This window comes from Ovis aries, chromosome 16 (genome assembly GCF_016772045.2).
Source record: "Ovis aries strain OAR_USU_Benz2616 breed Rambouillet chromosome 16, ARS-UI_Ramb_v3.0, whole genome shotgun sequence".
In the NCBI taxonomy this organism is placed as follows: Eukaryota; Metazoa; Chordata; class Mammalia; order Artiodactyla; family Bovidae; genus Ovis; species Ovis aries.
Window position 1 is genome coordinate 6945733 of NC_056069.1, and position 22620 is coordinate 6968352.

General features: G+C 38.5%; 1 protein-coding gene across 9 annotated transcripts in view; it reads left to right on the forward strand.

The window, feature by feature from the left end:
* Window positions 1-22620, forward strand: part of GFM2 (GTP dependent ribosome recycling factor mitochondrial 2) — a 49793-nt gene that overhangs the window by 22908 nt on the left and 4265 nt on the right. For 8 of the 9 annotated variants that reach the window (XM_060400226.1, XM_060400227.1, XM_060400228.1 and 5 more), the window contains 9 exons: window positions 2532-2612; window positions 3909-4057; window positions 5623-5763; window positions 5853-5952; window positions 6672-6861; window positions 8329-8405; window positions 11551-11689; window positions 16677-16856; window positions 18058-18173. In XM_060400226.1, the coding sequence (XP_060256209.1) occupies window positions 2532-2612; window positions 3909-4057; window positions 5623-5763; window positions 5853-5952; window positions 6672-6861; window positions 8329-8405; window positions 11551-11689; window positions 16677-16856; window positions 18058-18173 (1173 nt within the window). Of the gene's footprint in view, window positions 1-2531; window positions 2613-3908; window positions 4058-5622; window positions 5764-5852; window positions 5953-6671; window positions 6862-8328; window positions 8406-11378; window positions 11445-11550; window positions 11690-16676; window positions 16857-18057; window positions 18174-22620 lie in introns of those variants that run through there. The other variant, XM_012096751.5, reaches the window with a different exon arrangement.

Consider the following 22620-nt stretch of genomic DNA (forward strand, 5'->3'; position numbering starts at 1 on the left):
CACACATACCCTTCTACCTATCAGTACACACACACACACCCCTCTACCTATCAGTACACACACACACACAGCCCCCTCTACCTATCAGTTCACACACACACACACACACACACATCTTTCTACCTATCAGTACACATACACACCCACCTCTATCAGTACACATACACACCCACCTCCACCTATCAGTTCACACACACACACAGCCCCCTCTACCTATCAGTACACACACACACACCCCTCTACCTATCAGTACACACACACACATATGTTTCTACCTATCAGTACACATACACACCCACCTCTATCAGTACACACACACACCCACCTCTACCTATCAGTACACACACACCCACCTCTACCTATCAGTACACACACACCCCTCTACCTATCAGTACACACACACACTCACCCCTCTACCTATCAGTACACACACACCCACCTCTACCTATCAGTACACACACACCCACCTCTACCTATCAGTTCACAGACACACATAGCCCCCTCTACCTATCAGTTCACACACACACACCTCTACCTATCAGTACACACACACACACCCCTCTGCCTATCAGTACACACACACACACACCCCTTTCCCTATCAGTAAACCTAAGAAAGATTTTGTAATATCGTTGAGCCAAATTACACTTGCATGTATATCTCTCTGTGTTCCAGAACATGGTAGTATATAATGAAAATAAGGAAAATTTGAGATGACTATCAGTAGATAGTAATAAAGTATTCATCACAAGGAATACATACATATGTATAGAATTAGAGAATAACAGCATATCACAGCAGCTAGGATAGCTATGATCAAAAAAAGGGAAGAGTTGGCAAGAATGGGGAGAAATTATAACCCTTGTGCACTGTTTGGGGAATGAAAATGATAGAACTACTATGGAAAACAGTATTGTGGTTCCTCAGAAAATTGAAAATAGAATTACCATATGATCTAGCAAGCAATTCCACTTCTGAGTATATGTCCAAACAAATTGAAAGCAAGCTCTCAAGCTATTTGTACATCCTTCTTCATAGCAACATTTTTCACACAGCCAAAAAGTGGGAGCAATCCAAGTATTCTTTAGCAGATGAGTGGATACAATGTGCTATATACACAGTGGAATATTATTCAGCCTTAATAAGGAAATTCTGACATATGCTACAACATGGATGAACTTTGAGGCCCTTATGCTAATAGCCTCAAATAAGCCAATCACAAAAAGACACTGTAGAATATCACTTATATGAAGTAGCTAGAGTCCTCAGCATTATAGAGACAGGAAGTAGAATGATAATTAACCAGGAGCTGGCGGAAAGGGAGAATGATTAAGAGTTTGTTTCATGGATATAGAGTTTTGGTTTGGTGACATGAAAATGTTCTGGAGACTAGTTTTATGACAGTGTGGGAGTATACTTAACACTGTTCACTTAGAGATGGTTAAGATGGTAATTTTATGTTTGTTATATTTTACCACAGTTAAAAAGTTTTTAATTAGAGAATAAGATTAGGGCAACTAGAATCAACTTCATGTGTTCCAAAGGTGAACAGCAATGAAAAGACTATTATATACTTACTATATGTTCTGGAAGCATAGTTTGAATTGGTTATTTAAATTTCACAGTAACCTCATGGGATAAGTCCTCCCATGGGTAACCAAGAGAAGGAGAGGTGACATAACTTCTTTCTTTTCTTTTTTTAAGTTTGTGTTTGCTGGCACTGAGTCTTCACTGTCGCGCGCAGGCTTTCTCTAGTTGGGTGAGCAGGGGGCCAGACTGTTGCAGTGTGGAGGCTTCTCATTGAAACTCTTTTGCTAATTTTATTATCACCTGAATTCTCCTGTCACATAGGCAAATGATTAGGAAACAAATATGAATGAGGTTATTTATGTTTTTATTATTGAAATGATACCATGACCCTCTCGACTTAAATTTATTCCCTCAGTGAAGAATTATAAACAAGATATATTATTTTACTTAGCTGATATGATGAACATTTAAAATATTAGAGGATTACCAAATGAAACTTTTTTTATGAACTAAGACCCCAAATCTGTTTATCGATTTATTTATTTTGGTCACATGGCATAACTTGTGGTATGTTATTTCCCCAACCAGGGATCAAACCCACGCCCCCTGAATTGTAATAACAGAGTTCTTACCACTGGACTGCCAGGGACGTCCCCTCCAGATCTATTTTAAAACGGCAGTCCATTGTATATATTATCTTTGGCTATCAATTGTCAATTTTCTCTTATTTCTCTTGAGTACTCTGAGTAGGTAGTACTGAAGAGGTGCTTTATCAAAAGGCTCTGCTTCCCATGAGTTTAGAAAACTCATGAGCTCATATCTTCAGTTTTCAGTCTCTTTCCTTTAAAAGAAGATCTCTAGAAGATGTGATGAGTTCCTTAGCCTGGATAAGCTGGATTGTGTAACTGTCTTGAAATATTTGGGTAATGGATGTTTATGATGTGTAGACCTATAGTTGTGATAATGAATGCAAGTTATAGAACTAAAGCCTTTCCTTTCAGGTTGCAGATTTGGATGATGAGTTTGCTGACTTGGTTTTAGGAGAATTTAGTGAGAATTTTGATTTGCTACCAGCCGAAAAGGTAAATTTTATTAATCATTTACTTCTGACCAAGTTTTACTATTTGGATGTGGTTTGATGACTGTTGTAGATTTTTTTTTCAACTTTGGATATCATTAGAAAATGCCGACTTAAAAATTATAACACTGTTAAAAATTAGAGAACATTGTTCATTTTCTGCATCCTTTTCCTTTCACTCTGATCATTTCACTAAGTAGTAGTAGGGAAATCACAGATAGAAATTGTTTTTTTTTAATTTACTGATATTTCAGACTACTATAATGGTCATTTTTCTCAGAACATTTTTTCTGAATCTGTTTTAATTGTTAGTGGAAACTTATTCTAGATCTTCCCAGGTTTTTTTTTTTTTTTTTTTCCCCTGGCTTTCTTATGAAATACATCAAACCAGAGAATTGTATTTGAATTATGACAGATTTATTCAAGGTCTTTTTGATTTTTTCTGCCAGGAACCTTCTCCCATGAACAGTGTTTAAGTGGTAATATGTTTTAAGTTGACTTCAAGATGAGCCCAGCAAATTTGCTTGGTGATTTTTCATGGAAAGAATTAACGAAAAACATAAGATCTATAGATTAATTTTGAGCCATTTGAAGTTAGAGGTGTAAAAATGTTTTTTGCATGAAATGCTATAAGTTTGAATTTTTTTCTTGTTTAGTATTTGCATGGTTAGATGTGATGTTTACTATACCATTTAGTCACATAATATGATTTCTGTTTTCAAAGAGTTTACAATATAAAATGAAGTTGACCCACCGTTCTTCTTATCAATAGCTTGCAAACACATCTAAGCTTTTCTTGAGTTTTGTGATCGTTTAAAAGTTGTTTCTAACTTTGGTACACCTCATTTTGTCTTGGATTTTATTTAATATGGATTTAATTCATTTGAAGAAACTGGAATTCATATTTCTAACAAGTTCTTCTAGTAGACTATCAAGGTTAAATCACAAGTAATTAACTCACTTTTTCAAGAAATATTTTTATTCAGCTACTTTATTTTAGACACTTTTCCAGTTTTTGGTGATTTAGTGCTGTTTTATGGGATTTGCTATAATGCTTATATAGATTTTACATTCTAGTGGATGGGGGGACAGACAGTAAACTAGTAAATATGTATCTAATATACCAGATAGTGATTAATGCTATTTACAATGAAGAATAAAGAATAAGACCATAAAGAATGATGGTAGTGTGCTGACGAGTGATATTTTACATGGTTAGTTAGAGAAAACATCTGATTCTGAGATATTTTGGTGGAGACCAAAATACTACACGTGAAACATTTATATCTCTGCTTTATAGCTACAAACTGCAATACACAGAGTAACACTGGCTCAGACAGCAGTGCCTGTGCTTTGTGGAAGTGCCCTGAAAAACAAAGGGGTCCAGCCCTTATTAGACGCCATTACTATGTACTTGCCTTCACCGGAAGAACGCAACTATGAATTTCTGTAAGTATAAAAGTACATAGATTAAAATCTTAGGTAGACAGACAGGTCTTATTTTTCAAAAATGGTAGCTGAATCACAATTTTTGAATAACATTGATGAAGAATATTATTGTAAACAATATAATATAGAGTCATTGTAATTTTTACTTGAAAGGGATGTTTGTCATCATCTCTTGTAACCTGCTGTCTTTAAGATGGTGCTAAGAATGTGTGACTTCTTTGCTGTGTAAAAGTACAAGTGTTGACCCTTCCATCTTAGTCTGAAAAAAAGAAGTAGTACCCTGGGGGTGTTTGATAAATATGCTATAGATATATTTATATTTATTCTGGATTTCAAGATTTTCCATAAGCTCAAAATATTTTGTGACTGTAAGGAAAGGTCTGTTGTTTTACTCCTCTTGTGCCTAACAGCTTTGTCCTTGGTAATAAATCCTCTAAAATCTAAGTGAGCTTTGTGCATAATGGCAGACAGAGGTGGACTTTAATCCTGTTAACTGGAATCTGAGTCACTTTTCATCTCTCTCTATTGGAGAGGCATTATGGCAGTGTGATGATGAGCATGGACTGTGTACTACTTGAATTTAAATCTCAGGTCTTCCACGTTGCTTAACCTCTCATCTGTAAAATGCAGAAAGTGTAATTTATCTCATAAGATTGACACTAGAATAAATGAGCTAATATTTATAAAGCACATAGAGCAGTTCCTAGTATATGATCAAATCTCTATATAAGGACTTGTTAAATAAAATTTTGGAGAGAACAGGAATAAGGTTAGAGCAGCTCAATAATAGAAGTGTCTAATCTCCTGAGTCATGGACTCCTTTGAAACTAATGAAAATATGGAGCTTTTTCCTCTGAAAAATGTACCTATGCACAAAATTTGGCAATTTGAGACTAATTCAGACTTTATGAAACCTCTCAGTGAACACTAATTTAAGGACATCATTCTGTAAGTGTTGGTGTTCTAAACAAGTTCAAGTTTATAGTGTAGATTTATATGGCTATGCAGCTGAAGAAAAAGTGGGAGGAGAGAGTGAAAACAGTAATTGAAAAGTACCTTCTTGGGGTGGGAGGGGGGTTCAGGATTGGGAATTCATGTACACCCTTAGCAGATTTGTCAATGTATGGCAAAACCAATACAGTATTGTAAAGTAAAATAAAGTAAAAATATAAATTAAAAAAAAAGAAAAGTGCCTTCTTGTTTATCCTCTATGGGGTTTTAAGAAGTGGTGTGATATTCCTAGGTGTATTTTTTGAGGAGGGATGTCTCAGCAAGAATTATTTGCTAATAGAAGTAATATTTGGAAGAGAATCCATTTTTTTTTGTTTTTGTTTTTTCCAGTTTTGAAGCATTAATGGTAAGATCTCCAATAAGTAATCTAGTCCAGTGGAGGAAGAGAAGTACAGAATACAGTATTTAATTGTCGTGGGTTGCTAAATTAGAAGATAAGAGTAATCTTTGGAGGACATGAAGGTTAAGTTTATGCAGTGATTCTGATCTTACCTATATAGATATATAGGAGCTATATTTTAAAGGCTTTTCTGGAATTTCTCCTTAATTTTTAGGCAGTGGTATAAGGGTGACTTATGTGCCCTGGCGTTTAAAGTCCTCCATGACAAGCAGCGAGGCCCACTGGTTTTTATGCGCATATACTCAGGCATGATAAAACCCCAAACAGCCATCCATAATATTAATGGAAACTGCACGTAAGTAGAAGCCTAGGTTATTTTCTAAAACTTCTTATTTCTAAACTCATTTCTTCGTACTTTTACTAACATGAATCATGGTTTTACAGGGAGAGGATAAGTCGTCTGCTTTTGCCATTTGCTGACCAACATATAGAAATCCCTTTACTGACTGCTGGTAACATTGCTTTGACTGTTGGGCTTAAACATGTAAGTGACCAAATGGTTTCTGTAGGAAATAACAGCTTAAATGTTTAATTAAAAGTATGTAGTTTGTCATAGCAAAAACCCATAAACAATCCAAAAGCTATCAGTAGTAGAGTAATGAGTATTGTAGTACATTCATCAACATAGTCAAATCTCAAACATTTAATACAGAGAAAAATAAATTATGGAACACTATAAACACTATGGATTGTCTTCATATAAATTTCAAATCCAAGTAAAATAAATACATTATTTATGGATGCATACTTATGTTTAAGTTTATATTAGATAGCGTTATTCTCATTAGGTTTTTTGCTTTCTTGATAACTTCAGAAAATTTAACTTTATAACTGATTATGTAAAAAGTAAAGATATTTTCCTAATGAAGTCTTGTAAGGGCAAGAATTTTTGTCTCTTGCTCAAAGATAAATTTGATTTGCCAGATGAATTTTAAATGTATTTTTTGTTGTATGTGTGTTTTATTGTTGTCCTCCTCCAGGAGTGTTTTATTGTTAGAATTTACAACAGCAGTGTTTTGGATAGAATTCGTATGTAAGTTAAGTTAGCTTTACGAATGTACAGTTATAAGCAGCTTAGTGAATTAGTCTCTTTTAGGTTTTGATGAGGAGAAAGTGCTGCATTAAATTTTTCTTTGGTTTGCATGGTTTTTGGTGAAAGCTGAGGGCTTGCCTGTTGTGTTCATGCGTCTTGTTTGCTTGCAGACTGCTACCGGAGACACCATTGTCTCATCCAAGTCCAGCGCATTAGCTGCATCTCGTCGAGCCAGAAGGGAGGGAGAAAAGAAGCAGAAAGAAAACAATGAAACAGAGAGGCTTTTATTGGCTGGCGTGGAGATTCCAGAACCTGTTTTCTTCTGTACCATAGAACCTCCATCAGTGGCTAAGCAGCCAGGTACAAGTAGTCTTGGTGCATCAATTAATTAGTGCTCTGAAAATTTAGATAAAATAGTTACATTTTATTTCAAAAGGTTTTTTATGTCATTTTATGTCATTGAGTTCAGCATTTCAATTCAGTCACTCAGTTGTGTCCAACTATTTGTGACCCATGGACTGCAGCACATCAGGCTTCCCTGTTTATCACCCAACTTCCAGAGTTTTGCCCAAACTCATGTCCATCAAATTGTGATACCATCCAACCATCTCATCCTCTGTTGTCCCCTTCTCTTCCTGCTTTCCATCTTTCCCAGCATCATGGTCTTTTCCAGTGAGTCAGTTCTTCACATCAGGTGGCCAAAGTATTGGAGTTTCAGCTTCAACATCAGTCCTTCCAATGAATATTCAGGACTGATTTCCTTTAGGATGGACTGGTTTATCTCCTTGCTGCACATGGGACTCTCAAGTGTCCTCTCCAACACCACAGTTCAAAAGCGTCAGTTCTTTGGTGCTCAGCTTTCTCTATAGTCCAACTCTCACATCCATACATGACTACTGGAAAAACCATAGGTTTGGCTAGACGGACCTTTGTTGGCAAAGTAATGTCTGTGTTTTTTAATATGCTGTCTAGGTTGGTCATAGCTTTTCTTCCAAGGAGCAAGCGTCTTCTAATTTCATGGCTGCATTCACCATCTGCAGTGATTTTGGAGCCCAAGAAAATAAAGTCTTTCACTGTTTCCATTGTTTCCCCATCTGTTTGCCATGAAGTGATGGGACCAGATGCCATGATCTTAGTTTTCTGAATGTTGAAATTATAGTTGGCCCTTCCTGTACTTGGTTCCTCCATATCTGACTTCGCATATAAGAAGACCTGCATCAAATCCATGTTATTCAAGGGTCAGCTGTATCCTTCTTCTTTGGTGCGATCATTCATCGTAGAGTAGGCACATTAGCATCTCTTTATTCATGATATAATTTAGCTTCTTCGTATTTGTTTCTGAAGGCTTTTTTGTCAGCTCTTAACCTTTGCAGAGTATAATCAGATGATGTTACTGTCCCATGTAAAACCTTTCAATGGCTTCCCAGTGCAAATCCAGACTTCACCATGGCCTTCAAACCTTTCATGATGTGATTGATCTCTGTCACACATCTCCTCATCTGATGCCGCTCTTTCTTTTATCTACCATTACACTGGCCTTCTTGTTTCTTCAGTAGAAACCATTCCTTGCACAGCCATTTCCTCTATCTGGAATTCTTTTTCTCTGGGATTTTACTTGGCACATCATTCTTTTTGGTTTATGTCTTTATCTAAATCATCATGGACAGGTCTTTCCAGGTCACTAAATCTCAAGTAACCTCCCATCACTGTCTTGTCACTTTTTTAAATTCTCTATAAAACATTTCTGGCTGTGTGAAATAACTGTCATTGTAGTACCTTATCTTAAAAAATAAAATGTAAAGGTAACAGTTACTGTTTATCCTCTAGATTTGGATCATGCATTGAAATGCCTTCAGCGTGAAGATCCCAGTTTGAAAGTGAAGCTAGATCCTGATTCTGGACAAGTACGCATATTATTATTTAATTCCCCAAATCTTTCAATAATAATGTTTGTGTGCAAGAGAGTTTTTAAGTGCATTTGTCTAAAGCATTGATTTTTCCATGCACCTGAAAGAAAAGGCCTTCTGCTTTGGCTCTCTGATAATATAAATTTCTGATTATTATTTTTACTGTCAAGCTAAATTCTCCTTAATTCCTCACCATGATTATACCTTACTTATAAAAACTACTCTCCAACATTTTTATCTTCCAGAACACAGCCTTTTGTGAAATTTTGAAATAAATTTTTCAACCCCAAGACAACACTTTGAGCCTCTTAGGCTAAAACTTACAGAAACAGTTTACTAAAGGGAGGATGCAAAGATACTTTTAATGATGATAACACACATAAAATGGGTGAGAAGTGACAGATTGTGGCCAACAGTATGGGAAGAAATACAGAGTCTAAAGTAGGTACAGGACTGCACTGTGTATTCTGGTATAGTGGAAGAACACATGTTCGTTCTACATCTTTTTAGGGAGGCAGAGTAGAGTTATATAAAATATCGAGAAAAAGTTCCTTTAAAAGATTATGAATTTGCCTGTAAAAAGATAAGCTCATTTTAGTTAATCTGAAAAGTGTAAAGTACTTTTGTTTCCTAAATACCAACTAAATGATGAAGCAGCTTAGTTTAGTTGATTCTGAAGCTGCAACAGCAATCGCAATAGGAACTTTATTTAAAAACCACCAATACATATTTTTTAAAAAATAACGTGCAAGTGGACAAAGTAAAGAACTAAAGTTTCCCTTTCAGTCTTTCAGTCCTGTTCTACACAGATAATCAGTGAATAGCCTTTCACACTTTTCCAAACATCCATTTTTCTGCCATGCCATGTTATAAAGCATAATATATATACACATATTTCTAAATATATATGTACAGATATATAGCAAGTTGTTCTATTTGTATTATTCAACAACTTGCTTCTTTCCAAATAATTTACTTTTTTAACTTTATATTAAAGTATCACAGTCATATACTAAATAGTCTTTTATTGTTTCTTACAGTTTTTTTACACTGAAAAGAAACAAATCAGAAACAGCCAAGGAAGAGACACATAGGGCAAAGTCTAGGAGAGTTCTAAATGCAAAGCTTTCTTCATCCTCTTGACTCTGTGGAGCACTACCAGCCAGGGAAGCTCACCTAAGCCTTCGATGTCCAGAGATTTTGCTGGAACATAGTCACATACTGCCTATGTGGTTGACATTTAATCTCTCATGCCTCTTGTAGGTTTGGGCTCCTACCTTCACTCTCTAGGTTGTGAATGGGTCTGGCTATTCCAAAACCTGTTTCATAAGTCGCGTTGTTAGACTGTCTGGTGGACAAAGGCACCAGGCAAGCAAAGACACTTCTTTAAGGGACCATGTTGGCCTAGAGGTAACTTTCCAGTAGCTAAAGGCAAGGGCCAGATCTCTTTGGGGGTTAAAGTTAATGCTTCACTCTACAGATGGTATATGAATAAAATGGGGCAAATAGAATTACTTGCACTGTACTCTCCCATACGCAAAGACCTTCAGGAATAACTATTTTTGTGTTATTTTGTTTTCTGGGTTTTTTTTTTTTAATGTTTTAATGCAAATTTGGCTGTTCTAACAAGGACCCAAAATGGCATCGGTTCAAAAAAGATAAAAGTCAGTTTCTCTGTCACTTAAAGGTTCAAGCTACTCTAGTAGTTATGTTTTTTTTTTTTATTCTTTGTTTATTCCATGAGTAGTCACATATTATTATAATCTGAATTTTGTTAAATTTAATATGGCCTGCTTTTATTTATTTTTTTAAAAAATTTTATTTATATATATTTTGGAGGCTAATTACTTTACAATATGGTTTTGGTTTTGCCATACATTGACATGAATCTGCCATGGGTGTACATATGTTCCCCATCCTGAACCCCACTCCCACCTCCCTCCCCATCCCATCCCTCTGGGTCATCCCAGTGCATCAGCCCCGAGCACCCTGTATCATGCATTGAACCTGGACTGGTGATCCATTTCATATATGATAATATACATGTTTCAATGCCATTCTTCCAAACCATCCCATCCTTGCCCTCTCCCACAGAGTCCAAAAGACTGTTCTATACATCTGTATCTCTTTTGCTGTCTCGCATACAGGGTTATCGTTACCATCTTTCTAAATTCCATATATATGCGTTAGTATACTGTATTGGTGTTTTTCTTTCTGGCTTACTTCACTCTGTATAATAGGCTCCAGTTTCATCCACCTCATTAGAACTGATTCAAATGTATTCTTTTTAATGGCTGAGTAATACTCCATTGTCTATATGTACCACAGCTTTCTTATCCATCCATGTGCTGATGGACATCTAGGTTGCTTCCATGTCCTGGCTATTATAAACAGTGCTGTGATGAACATTGGGGTACACGTGTCTCTGAATTCTGGTTTCCTTGGTGTGTATGCCCAGCAGTGGGATTGCTGGGTCATATTACTCTAGTAGTTTTGACTGCCCACAAAACTGTAAGGTTAAGGGGTCTAGGATGGTTGGGAAATAGCCATGTGATTGCTAGGGTTTGGGAGAGGGGTTATTTCCCTCATTCACAAGATGTTGCCCTCATTCATGTTTCAAGATAGTTATCTACATCTTCATTAAGAGAATGGTTTTATTTATCCTTAAAGATATAACCTAGAAGTTGACAACATCATTGATACTTACATTCCATTGACTAGAACTTAGCTTTGTGGTTGGGAAGCATGGTTCTGGTTCGAATGCCACTTAGCCAGCCAGTAACCCAGCTATCACAGAGTAAGAGACTGGCTGCACTGGCTCTTAGTGGTGGCACATGGGATCTTCATTGTGGCATGAGCACTGACTAGTTACCCGGCCAGGGATCAAACCCAGGCCCCCTCCGTTGGGAATGTGGAATCTTAGACCTGGACCACCCTTGTGATTCACTTTCAATTGATTTATTATTACAGTCAGAGAAGTTAAAAACAGTGTTTTGATGTAGGAGCCAAAAAAAGTTCACAGGAGAAATTTTGTTTGTAAGTAATGGGAAATAAAATATATTGATATCATACCTTTATTTAGTGTTTTGTGATAAGCAATTTTTCCTTGACCTTTGTTTTGTTTTCTTCCTCTTTCACCCAGACTGTCCTTTGTGGCATGGGGGAGTTACATATTGAAATTATTCATGACCGAATCAAGAGGGAATATGGACTAGAAACCTATCTCGGGCCCCTCCAGGTGGCATACCGTGAGGCCATCCTAAATTCAGTTCGTGCCACAGGTAAATACAACATTTAGAATTTCCTGGTCCGTGTTGCTCTCTTTCTCTCCAGGATCTGTTTGCTGCGTCTCTTAGTTTAGTTTCATAAAGCAGGGTTTATATTCACTAGTGTCTTCCATCAGTGAGGACAGGTTTTATGTGTGTTTTCTTGTTTTTGTTAGAATTTGTTTGCCTTAGGCATGGCCCTATTTAATTGCCACTCATTTATTACATATACTGGCTGAGCCACTCGTCAAGCAGGTACACAGTGGGATTAACCATTGAAGTAGACAGCTCATCCTGGTCTTCAATACCAGAATGAGTATAAGAATTTGAAGTTGGTGTGCCAGTTTTTACTCCATAAAATAATAGAAATGGGGAGTGGGGAAGGTAGAATTAGAAGGGAGTCAAATGGTGCTGACTTCCAGTTATAAGATAAATAAGTACTAGGGATGTGATGTACACCATGATAAAGATAATTAATAGTCCTGTACCTTATAAGTGAAAGTTAAGAGAATATATCCTAAGAGTCCTCATCACAAAGGAAAAAGTCTTTTTCTATTTCTTTAATGTTGTATCTATATGAGATGGTAGATGTTCACCAAACTAATTGTGGTAATTATTTCATGATCTATGTAAGTTAAATCCTTGTGTTATACACCTGAAACTCCTACATGTCAATTATATCTCAGCAAAATTACAGATTATTTTAAAATTTTGAAAAAACATAGAGTGGAAAATAATTTTCTCTATTTAATAAACATGGTAATCTTGTGCTGATGGTATTCTTGGGAAACTGAAGTTTTTATATTTCTGTGCCAAAATGTAAGAATTCATGCTTTTTCTACATATGATCTTTGCAGTTTGGTTCCCTTAAGTACAAGAACATGACAGTTATTCCCATCCCCACAATAAGAAAACTTGGACAGGTTTGTGAAAAAATATAGAAAAGAGATGTTTAGCGTAACTAGGAACTTTTAAGCACTTCAGTTCAATCGCTCAGTCGTGTCCGACTCTTGGCTATCCCATGAATCGCAGCATGCCAGGCCTCCCTGTCCATCACCAACTCCCGGAGTTCACTCAGACTCACGTCTGTCGAGTCAGTGATGCCATCCAGCCATCTCATCCTGGGTCGTCCCCTTCTCCTCCGGCCCCCAATCCCTCCCAGCATCAGAGTCTTTTCCAATGAGTCAACTCTTCGTATGAGGTGGCCAAAGTACTGGAGTTTCAGCTTTAGCATCATTCCTTCCAAAGAAATCCCAGGGTTGGTCTCCTTCAGAATGGACTGGCTGGATCTCCTTGCAATCCAAGGGACTCTCTCTCTCTTCTCTAACACCACAGTTCAAAAGCATCAATTCTTCGGTGCTCAGCCTTCTTCACAGTCCAACTCTCACATCCATACATGACTACTGGAAAAATCATAGCCTTGACTAGACGGACCTTAGTTGGCAAAGTAATGTCTCTGCTTTTGAATATACTATCTAGGTTGGTCATAACTTTTCTTCCAAGGAGTAAGCGTCTTTTAATCACTTCAGCGGTTTGTAAATAGGCCAGGTGATTACTTTTCATTGAAACTTGAAAAATTAAGCAGGATTAGGTGCATGATGACAAATGACATGATGATTTCTCTTTCTGGACTTTATATTTGGAAAAACAAGATGCTTGGAAAATATAAATAACCTCTCTCAAATTAATGTCTGAAGTGGTTAGAATATGATAGAAACTTCTAGAGGTTAAAGAAAGGAAGGTAGAACAGGAATCTTGGAAAATAACTCAGCACCTAAGCCACTAGCTATTCTGGAGAAATCTGTGGTCATAGTTAACTTGCTGCTTGAGAGCCACATTCTCATGGAAACAATATGGAAAGTCTTCTCCATAAAAGAAGGTGACAAGGAAACTTATCTGACTGGCTTTTGACAAAGGGGCAGAATTTCTGAGGATTTGTAACCATAGGCATTTTCAGCCTAAGTTCATAGAACCAGTATAATCTATAAAACTCCAAGCCAAGAAGAACTTAGTGTGAAGTCCTCTTGGTTGGTGATAGACCAAGGAGCCTTGAGAAAGCAAACAATGGGCTCTTCAGGTAAATGTACCCTCAATCCAGGCCTCAAAGATCCCGCAAAGTAAAATGAACGCACAGTTTTTTTTTTAAGTTTTAAAATAATAAAACCTTGAGAAAAGGCACAGTGAGCAAAAAGAAAGCAGTAGAAACAATAAACCTCACAGGCAGACCAGTAAAGGCTTCTGATACCGGAATTACCAAGTATAGAGTATATAAAATATTGTTTTTGAAGAAATAAGAAAGGGGATTAAAAAGTATTGGTAAGAAATAGGAAACTTTCAAAAATAAGCAATGGAATGTTATCTGAAAAAGAAAGGAAATGTTCAAAAAACTGATGGGGTTGTGTCATAAGGACATAGGAACCAACCTGAAGAGGCTACACTGGCTAACTGTGGGTTAATTTGAGCTCTAGAATAGCTAAGAACAATAATTAAGCCATTGACAGAAAGCTAGAATTCATGAGGCCATACCGATCATAGATCAACAAGAAGAGACTGCTTTTCCTTACACTGAAATGCCAAGTGCTGACTGTTAGATGTTGAGGAAGAGGGTTGGAATAGGAAATCGTCATTTTGCAAATAGTTAATATTGTGTACGTTGTTAAATAACATATTTGCATAGTCTTCAAGTGTCTCCTTCTAAATTGCTTATTAGTTATAAAGTGAAAAGCTAGTAACCAGATGCTGCAGCTGTCAGACCACACCTTGACTGAATAGTCAGACCACCAGTGATCACATGCTGTTGAGGCACAGGTTACATTTGTGTACATCTAGAAAATTATCAAAATGTACAGGCATTAAAGAAGACCGAAGTTCAGTGGGAAACCATACTATTCATGAGACTTCCCTGGTGGTCCAGGGGCTAAGATTGTGCTCCTAATGCCTGGGGCCGGGACTCTGATCCCTGGGCTGGGAACTGTTAATAGATCCCATGTACTACAGCTGAGAGTTTACATGCCACAGCTAAAGGTTGTGCATGCCGCAACTAAGACCTGGTGCAGCCAAATACATTTTTTGAAAAAGAGAATGAAAGAAGACTATAGATAAGAACCGTACTGTTCATAGATAAGAGGACTGAATAGCATGAGGGTGCCAATTCTACCCAAAGAAGTGTATCAGACTTTAGTACTTACTATAAAAGTAGTCATTATGATACTGATCAGTTGATCAAGCTAGGAACAGACAAATATACCAGGGAAACAAACCAGAGAGCTTAGAAACACACATATCTATATGAAAATGCACCTTTCACAGAGTGATATTGAAGCTCAGTGGGAAAGGGCGGACTGAATTTCAATAAATGGGCCTGGAAAAACTATTCACATGGGAAAAGATTTAGATTCCTCCCACATACTGTATCTAAACCTCAATTCCAGTTGAATTTAAAAGCCTAAATAAGAGGAGAGAGTTGGAAAGTCTCCCTTTGAGGACAGAAGAATAAAGAGAATAAATGCTAATGCATGCAAAAGAGGAAAGAAAGAAAACCCCAATGCTTTATGAAAGTTTTTAAACTTTCAAATTTTTGGAAGACAGTATAGGAGAACTTAACCAGGTAAGGCTGAAACTGAACTAAAAGATTAGTAAATTTGATGTTATTGAAATTAAGAAGTTATTAGAATATAGTGAAAGCAAAAAGATACACTGAGAGAAGATATTTGCCTCATATAAAACTGACAGATTAGAATACAAAAATCACTAAAAACATGGCAACCAATGAAGTAGAAAAGTGAGCAAAAAAGGTTGAACAGACATTTCACAAAAGAGGCCGAAGGCCCATGAACATATTAAAAGATTCTCAGTGATTAGGGTCATGCGAGTTAAAAGACGAGATGCCCTTAACACCAACAAGATTGGCAAGAAAACAGCTTGTCAACTTTGTTATGAAGTTGGCTATGTGTAGACCTTACTTCTCAGCAGTTCCTCTAGTAGGTATCAGTAGGTATTAGTCCTGGGTGTTCATTGGAAGGACTGATGTTGAAGCTGAAATGCCAATATTTTGGCCACCTGATGCGAAGAGCTGACTCATTTGAAAAGACCCTGATGCTGGGAAAGATTGAGAGTGGGAGAAGAAGGGGACGATGGAGGATGAGATGGCTGGATGGCATCACCAACTCGATGGACATGGGTTTGGGTGAACTCCGGGAGTTGGTGATGCACAGGGAGGCCTGGAGTGCTGCGGTTCATGGGGTCGCAGAGTCGGACATGACTGAGCAACTGAACTGAACAAGTGGTTTCTTGACTGCTTCTCCCTTGATTAGCAACAGTTCCAAATCTGCCCTGTGGAACTCAGGGAAGGTCATAGAGGCTGGAGTCTTGCCTACAAGAAATGGGGGACAAAAGGGCCTCCATGCCGGAGAGGCCCACAGGGCCCCACTCAGTTTCACTGACCACAGTTGCTTGTTGACAAATGAAGGATACCATTTTCATTTTAACAAATAGATCAGTATTTTTGGAGGGAAGAAATCATAAACATTAAATAAAGAATATATTGCTTGAACAGTATGAAATTTAACTGTTTGTTGTCAAGGTTAAAAACCTTTTAATTTTCATTAGATAACCTATTGTACTCAATAAGTGTTTTAAGTAAAAATTTTGTGCTTAAAAGAATTTCGGTCACATAAATGTTTAAATGTATGATCTGCATGTCAGAACTTGTGTGTTCATCTGCCTTAACACACCCTAACACTGAAGCACTATTAATAGGTGATTGAGAGCAGGTGTTTAACGTTGATAAACACAGAATCTACGCTTTCTTGATAGAACTATTTACTCTGCCATTTTTATACTGTGCTTAGTGTCTTTATTGGTATTCTCTTCAACTTTATCTTCCATGAGACCTTGAACTTGTTGACTGTAATCAACTTGTTGGACTTGATTTTGCCAGTTGCGGCACCTTGACACCTTTCCAGAACAGATCTCTGAGGTACTATATTCAATTTGTTTACAGATACCTTAGATAGAACTTTAGGAGACAAACGGCATCTTGTGACTGTAGAGCTGGAAGCAAAACCCATGGAAACAGCATCTCTTCTGCCTGTTATCGAGTATGCAGCAAGTGTTGCTGGAGACCTCTCGCAGGCCTCCCGAGAGGCCTTTGAAAATGGCGTTCACAGTGCGTGCCTCCAAGGTGAGGTAGTCAAATCAGAGTAAGCATGAGTCTCACTTTCAACCCCTTCTGGTAACAAATTATTTCATTCTTCCTTTCTAACTTTGGGGGTATTTTCTCCCTATTTCTCTCCATCATGCGTATGTCATACCCTGTGGTTGTCCCACAGTATTGCATGTTCTGTTCTGTTTTTTTCAGTCTTTTGTTCACTTTGCTTTTCAGTTTTGGAGGTTTCTTCTGATACATCTTCTAACTCAGACTTTCCTCAGCCATGTCCCATCTGAGCGCGTCAGTGGTCTTCTTCCTTTCTGTTACAGTGTTTTTGATCTGAGGCATTTCTTTCTGTTGTTTCTTAGGACTTCTGTCCCTCTGCTATCATGATCATCTATTCTTAGTGCCCTTTACTTTGTCTGTTACAGCCCTTAGCATGTTAATCAAAGTTTATATTCTCAGTGTGATCATTCAGTATTCCTGCCATGTCTGGTTCTGATGCTTGCTCTCTGTGTTCAGATTGTGCTCTTTGCCCTTCAGCATTTTTCCTGATAGCTAGATAGGATACACTGGGTAAAAGGGACTGCTCTAAACTGGCCTTTAGTACTGTGGTGGTGAGGTGAGGGTGAGGGGGAGTGTCTGTACCCCAAAGATTGGGTCTTAGCCGGTGCCCTTGACCTCTGAGCTGCACAGCTGTTTCTCAGTCCTTTCATCCCCCATAGGTGGGACACGAGGGCTGGAGTAGACTGGAATTGGGTGCTTCCCTCAAGTCATCTAGGCTCTGATACACTAGTTTCCTCTGAGGGCCGACCTTCTTAAGAATAGAATGCCTTGGAGTATTTCAGAAAGAATTCCTCTCCACTACCACCCTCATGAATCTCTAATATTTACTGTGAGAATCTACTTGAGATCACAAAATTCTGCCCCTCCCCACCCCCAAGACTGGGTCCTCCTGGAGTTTTTAACTCTGACTGGACCACTCTGAGCCTCAAACAGTTTAACAATTACAGTTCAGTACAACTCCCTGCACTGACCTCTCTCTCCAGTCTTAGGGACAGTGGTTTGCCCTTTGTCCTCCCCTGTCCAGTCAATCCAGTAAGAGTTGTTGCCTTTTATTTATTATTTAGAATGGTGTGATCACTTCAAAACTCTTTACTTGCAGGACACTGGAAGTTCTCTGCCCCCTCACTGAATACAATACAGTCCTAATATAGTTTTCCCCCTTACCTAGGACCATTGCTTGGATCCCCAGTTCAAGATGTAGCAGTTACTTTACATTCTTTGGTAATTCATCCCGGTACCTCCACAACTATGATTTCTGCCTGTGTCTCAAGATGCCTACAGAAGGTATGGACGTGTCCTAATCCTTTTTGCTGTAATTGTGATTGTGGTTTTCATTTCGTTAACCTGCCCTCTAAGGGATAAAAATAAGAGGCTTATGGAAGCTTCCTGATTGGAGAAGCTGCTGTAACAGTGCTTCCTGTGAAAGTGCTGCACTCAATCTGCCAGCAAATCTGGAAACCACAGCAGTGGCCACAGGACTGGAAAAGGTCAGTTTTCATTCCAGTCCCAAAGAAAGGCAATGCCAAAGAATGCTCAAATTATCACACAATTGCACTCATCTCTTGTACTAGCAAAGTAATGCTCAAAATTCTCCAAGCAAGGCTTTAATAGTATGTGAACTGAGAACCTCCAGTTGTTCAAGCTGGTTTTAGAAAAGGCAGAGGAACCAGAGGTCAAATTGCGAGCATCTGTTGGATCATCAAAAAGCAAGAGAGTCCAGAAAAACATCTGCTTTATTGACTGCAGCAAAGCCTTTGACTGTAGATCACAGCAAACTATGGAAAATTCTTAAAGAGTTGGGAATACCAGACCACCTTACCTGCCTCCTGAGAAATCTATATTCAGATCAACAGTTAGAACTGGACATGAAACAACAGACTGCTTCCAAAATGGGAAAGGAGTACGTCAAGGCTGTATATTGTCACCCTGCTTATTTAACTTATATGCAGAGTACATCATGTTAAATGCCAGGCTGGAAGAAGCACAAGCTGGAACCAAGATTGCTGGGAGAAATATCAACAACCTCAGATATGCAGATGACACCAAGCTTATGGCAGAAAGTGAAGAGGAACTAAAGAGCCTTTAGATGAAAGTGAAAGAGAGTGAAAAAGTTGGCTTAAAACTCAACATTCAAAAAACTAAGACCATGGCATCCGGTCCCATCACTTCATAGCAAATAGATGGGGAAACAATGGAAGCAGTGAGAGACTTTATTTTCTTGGGCCCTAAAATCCCTGCAGATGGTGACTGCAGCTAGAAAATTTAAAGACGATTGATCTTTAGAAGAAAAGCTATGACCAACCTAGACAGCATATTAAAAAGCAGAGACCTTGCTTTGCCAACAAAGGTCCATCTAGTCAAAGCTATGGTTTTCCAGTGGTCATGTATGGATGTGAGAATTGGACTCTAAAGAAAGCTGAGGGCCAAAGAATTGATGCTTTTGAACTTTGGTGTTGGAGAAGACTCTTGAGAGTCCCTTGGACTGCAAGGAGTCCACCCTAAAGGAAGTCAGTCCTGAATATTCATTGGAAGGACTGATGCTGAAGCTGAAGCTCTAATACTTTGACCACCTGATTTGAAGAACTGACTCATTGGAAAAGACCCTGTTGCTGGGAAAGATTGAAGGCAGGAGGAAAAGGGGACAACAGAGGATGAGATGGTTGGATGGCATCACTGACTCAACGAACATGAGTTTGAGCACTCTGGGAGTTGGTGATGGACAGGGGCGCCTGGCATGCTGCAGTCCATGGAGTCACAAAGAGTTGGACATGACTGAGGGACCGAACTGAACTGAATCCTTTTTGCTTTAAGGTACTCTCTGGACAGCCCTGCACCACTAATCTGCAGACAGCTGTACTCCCAGTGCCTGACCTTGTGTTCTTGCATTCTGAACCCTATAATCAAGAGTTTCTAATCCTGAAGAGTCTTTGATTTCTTAATCACTGGAGTTTTATTCAAAATAGGATCTAGAATATTGGTATTCGACACAGATAGTTACTAAACATCCTCTGATTCTGCCAAAGAGGCAAGTTGTTTTAGTGGCATCTCTCCTTTCCCTGCCTTCCCAGGTAGCACTGGTGTAAAGAACCTGCCTGTCATGAAGATGTAAGAGACGCAGGTTCAGTCCCTGGGTAGGAAGATACCTTGGAGGGGAGAAGGAAATGGCAATTCATTCTAATGTTCCTGCCTGGGAAATCCCATGGACAAAGCCTGGTGGGCTACAGTCCATAGGGTTGCAATGAGTCGGACATGACTGAAGCGACTGAGTGTGCATGCTGCTTTTCCTATACCAGATACACAGCCATAGAGGCAGTCTGGTAGCTTTGAGTAAGAGACACTTCTGGGGTCAGCTCTGCCCAAAATGGACTATAATCTAAAGGACACTGAAGGTCTAATATTGGTTCCAGTATTGGAGTTCATGTTTATTCTACTAAGATTAATCAAGGATCACCAAAATCAGATAAGTCTTGTTGAATTACAGATCAGATAAATGAATTTCCTTCTCAGAGCATAAAGCAGTCTCCTCTTCTGGTTGCCTGGGGATATGCCCTTGAGCTAGTGGAGGTGATGGAATTCCAGTTGAGCTATTTCACATCCTAAAAGATGATGCTGTGAAAGTGCGGCACTCAATATGTCAGCAAATTTGGAAAACTCAGCAGTGGCCACAGGACTGGAAAAGGTCAGTTTTCATTTTAATGCTAAAGAATATTCAAACTACCACACAGTTGCACTCATCTCACATGCTAGCAAAGTAAGGCTCAAAATTCTCCAAGCCAGGCTTCAATAGTACGTAAACTGAGAATGTCCAGATGTTCAAGCTGGATGTAGAAAAGGCAGAGGAACCAGAGATGAAATTGCCAACATCCGTTGGATCATCAAAAAAGCAAGAGAGTTCCATAAAAACATATCCTGCTTTATTGACTACACCAAAGCCTTTGACTGTGTGGATCACAACAAACTGAAAAATTCTTAAAGAGTTGGGAATACCAGACCACCTTACCTGCCTCCTAAGAATTCCGTATGCAGGTCAAGAAGCAACAGTTAGAACTGGACATGGAACAACAGACTGGTTCCAAATTGGGAAAGGAGTACATCAAGGCTGTATGTTGTCACTCTGCTTAACTAACTCCTATGCAGAGTACATCATGCAAAATGCCGGGCTGGATGAAGCACAAGCTGGAATCAAGATTGCCCAGAGAAATACGAATAACCTCAGATATGTAGTTGACAGCACCCTTATGGCAGAAGGAGAAGAGGAACTAAAGAGGCTGTTGATGAAAGTGAAAGTGGAGAGTGAAAAAGCTGTCTTAAAACTCACTATTCAAAAATCTAAGATCATGGCATCCGATCCATCACTTTATGGCAAATAGATGGGGAAACAATGGAAACAGTAAGAGACTTTATTTTGGGGGGCTCCAAAATCACTGCAGATGGTGATTGCAGCCATGAAATTAAAAGATGCACTTATTCCTTGGAAGAAAAGCTATGACCAACCTAGACAGCATATTTAAAAGCAGAAAAATTACTTTGCTGACAAAGGTCCATCTAGTCAAAGCTATTGTTTTTCCAGTAGTTATGTATGGATGTGAGAGTTGGACTCTAAAGAAACCTGAGCGCTGAAGAATTGATGCTTTTGAACTGTGGTATTGGAGAAGACTCTTGAGATTCCCTTGGACTGAAGGAGATCAAACCAGTCAATTCTAAAGGAAATCAGTTCTGAATATTCATTGGAAGAACTGGTGCTGAAGCTCCAGTACTTTGGCCACCCGATGCAAAGGGCTGACTCACTGGAAAAGACCCTGATGCTGGGAAAGATTAAAGGCAGGAGGAGAAGGGGACAACAGAGGATGTGAAGGTTGGATGGCATCACTGACTAGATGGACATGAGTTTGAGCCTGCTCCAGGAGTTGGTGATGGACAGGGAAGCCTGGTGTTCTGCATTCCATGGGGTCACCCGCCAGGACGTTCGTGTGTTGAATGCTGATTCCATGCATTCTTCTCAGTGTGGGAATACTCTAGTTTTGTAGGTGACTAATGCCCATTAAAACACTTGCTTTTATGACCAGTTTCTAATATTTTGGACTGTGTTTGAGACCTGGTTTTCTAGTCTTATTTGAATCCATAATTACAAAGTTAATTTAAATATCCTAGGTCCCTGACTTAGGAAGGCTGAACTTTAATGACTTTTTCCTGTGAGTTCAAATTCATACTTCTTAAGAGTTTTCATTTTAAAAAACACTCACCTACATTTTCAAAAATACTCATTTAAATATTGTTTTCTGGAACATATAGTTAGAAATAGTGCCTGTAAAGTGGTCATGATGAAATTGTTGAAAACATTTACCTTCCAATAATTCTTAGAGTTCCACTTGACTTCGGTTCTAGTATTGAAATAACCATAACCTGAAAGATGATACAGTGCTTCTAAGTTAACCTCAAGCCCCAGTATTTTGGCCAGTCCTTCAGAATCTAATACCCCTTGGTTAACCTTCTATTAAGACCATAGTAGAGAATAAGAATTAACTTTATGAGGCCTGCACTTAATCTTTAGTTTTAATTCATTACTTTAAATACTACTAATGGAAGTACTCTGACACTTGTGAAACTTCATCTGGTGGGGAAACTCCTTGCCTCTGCTGATGAGAAGTTAATGATGCTTCATATAGTTACTGTGGAGAAGGAAATGGCAACCCACTCCAGTGTTCATGCCTGGAGAATCCCAGGGACAGGG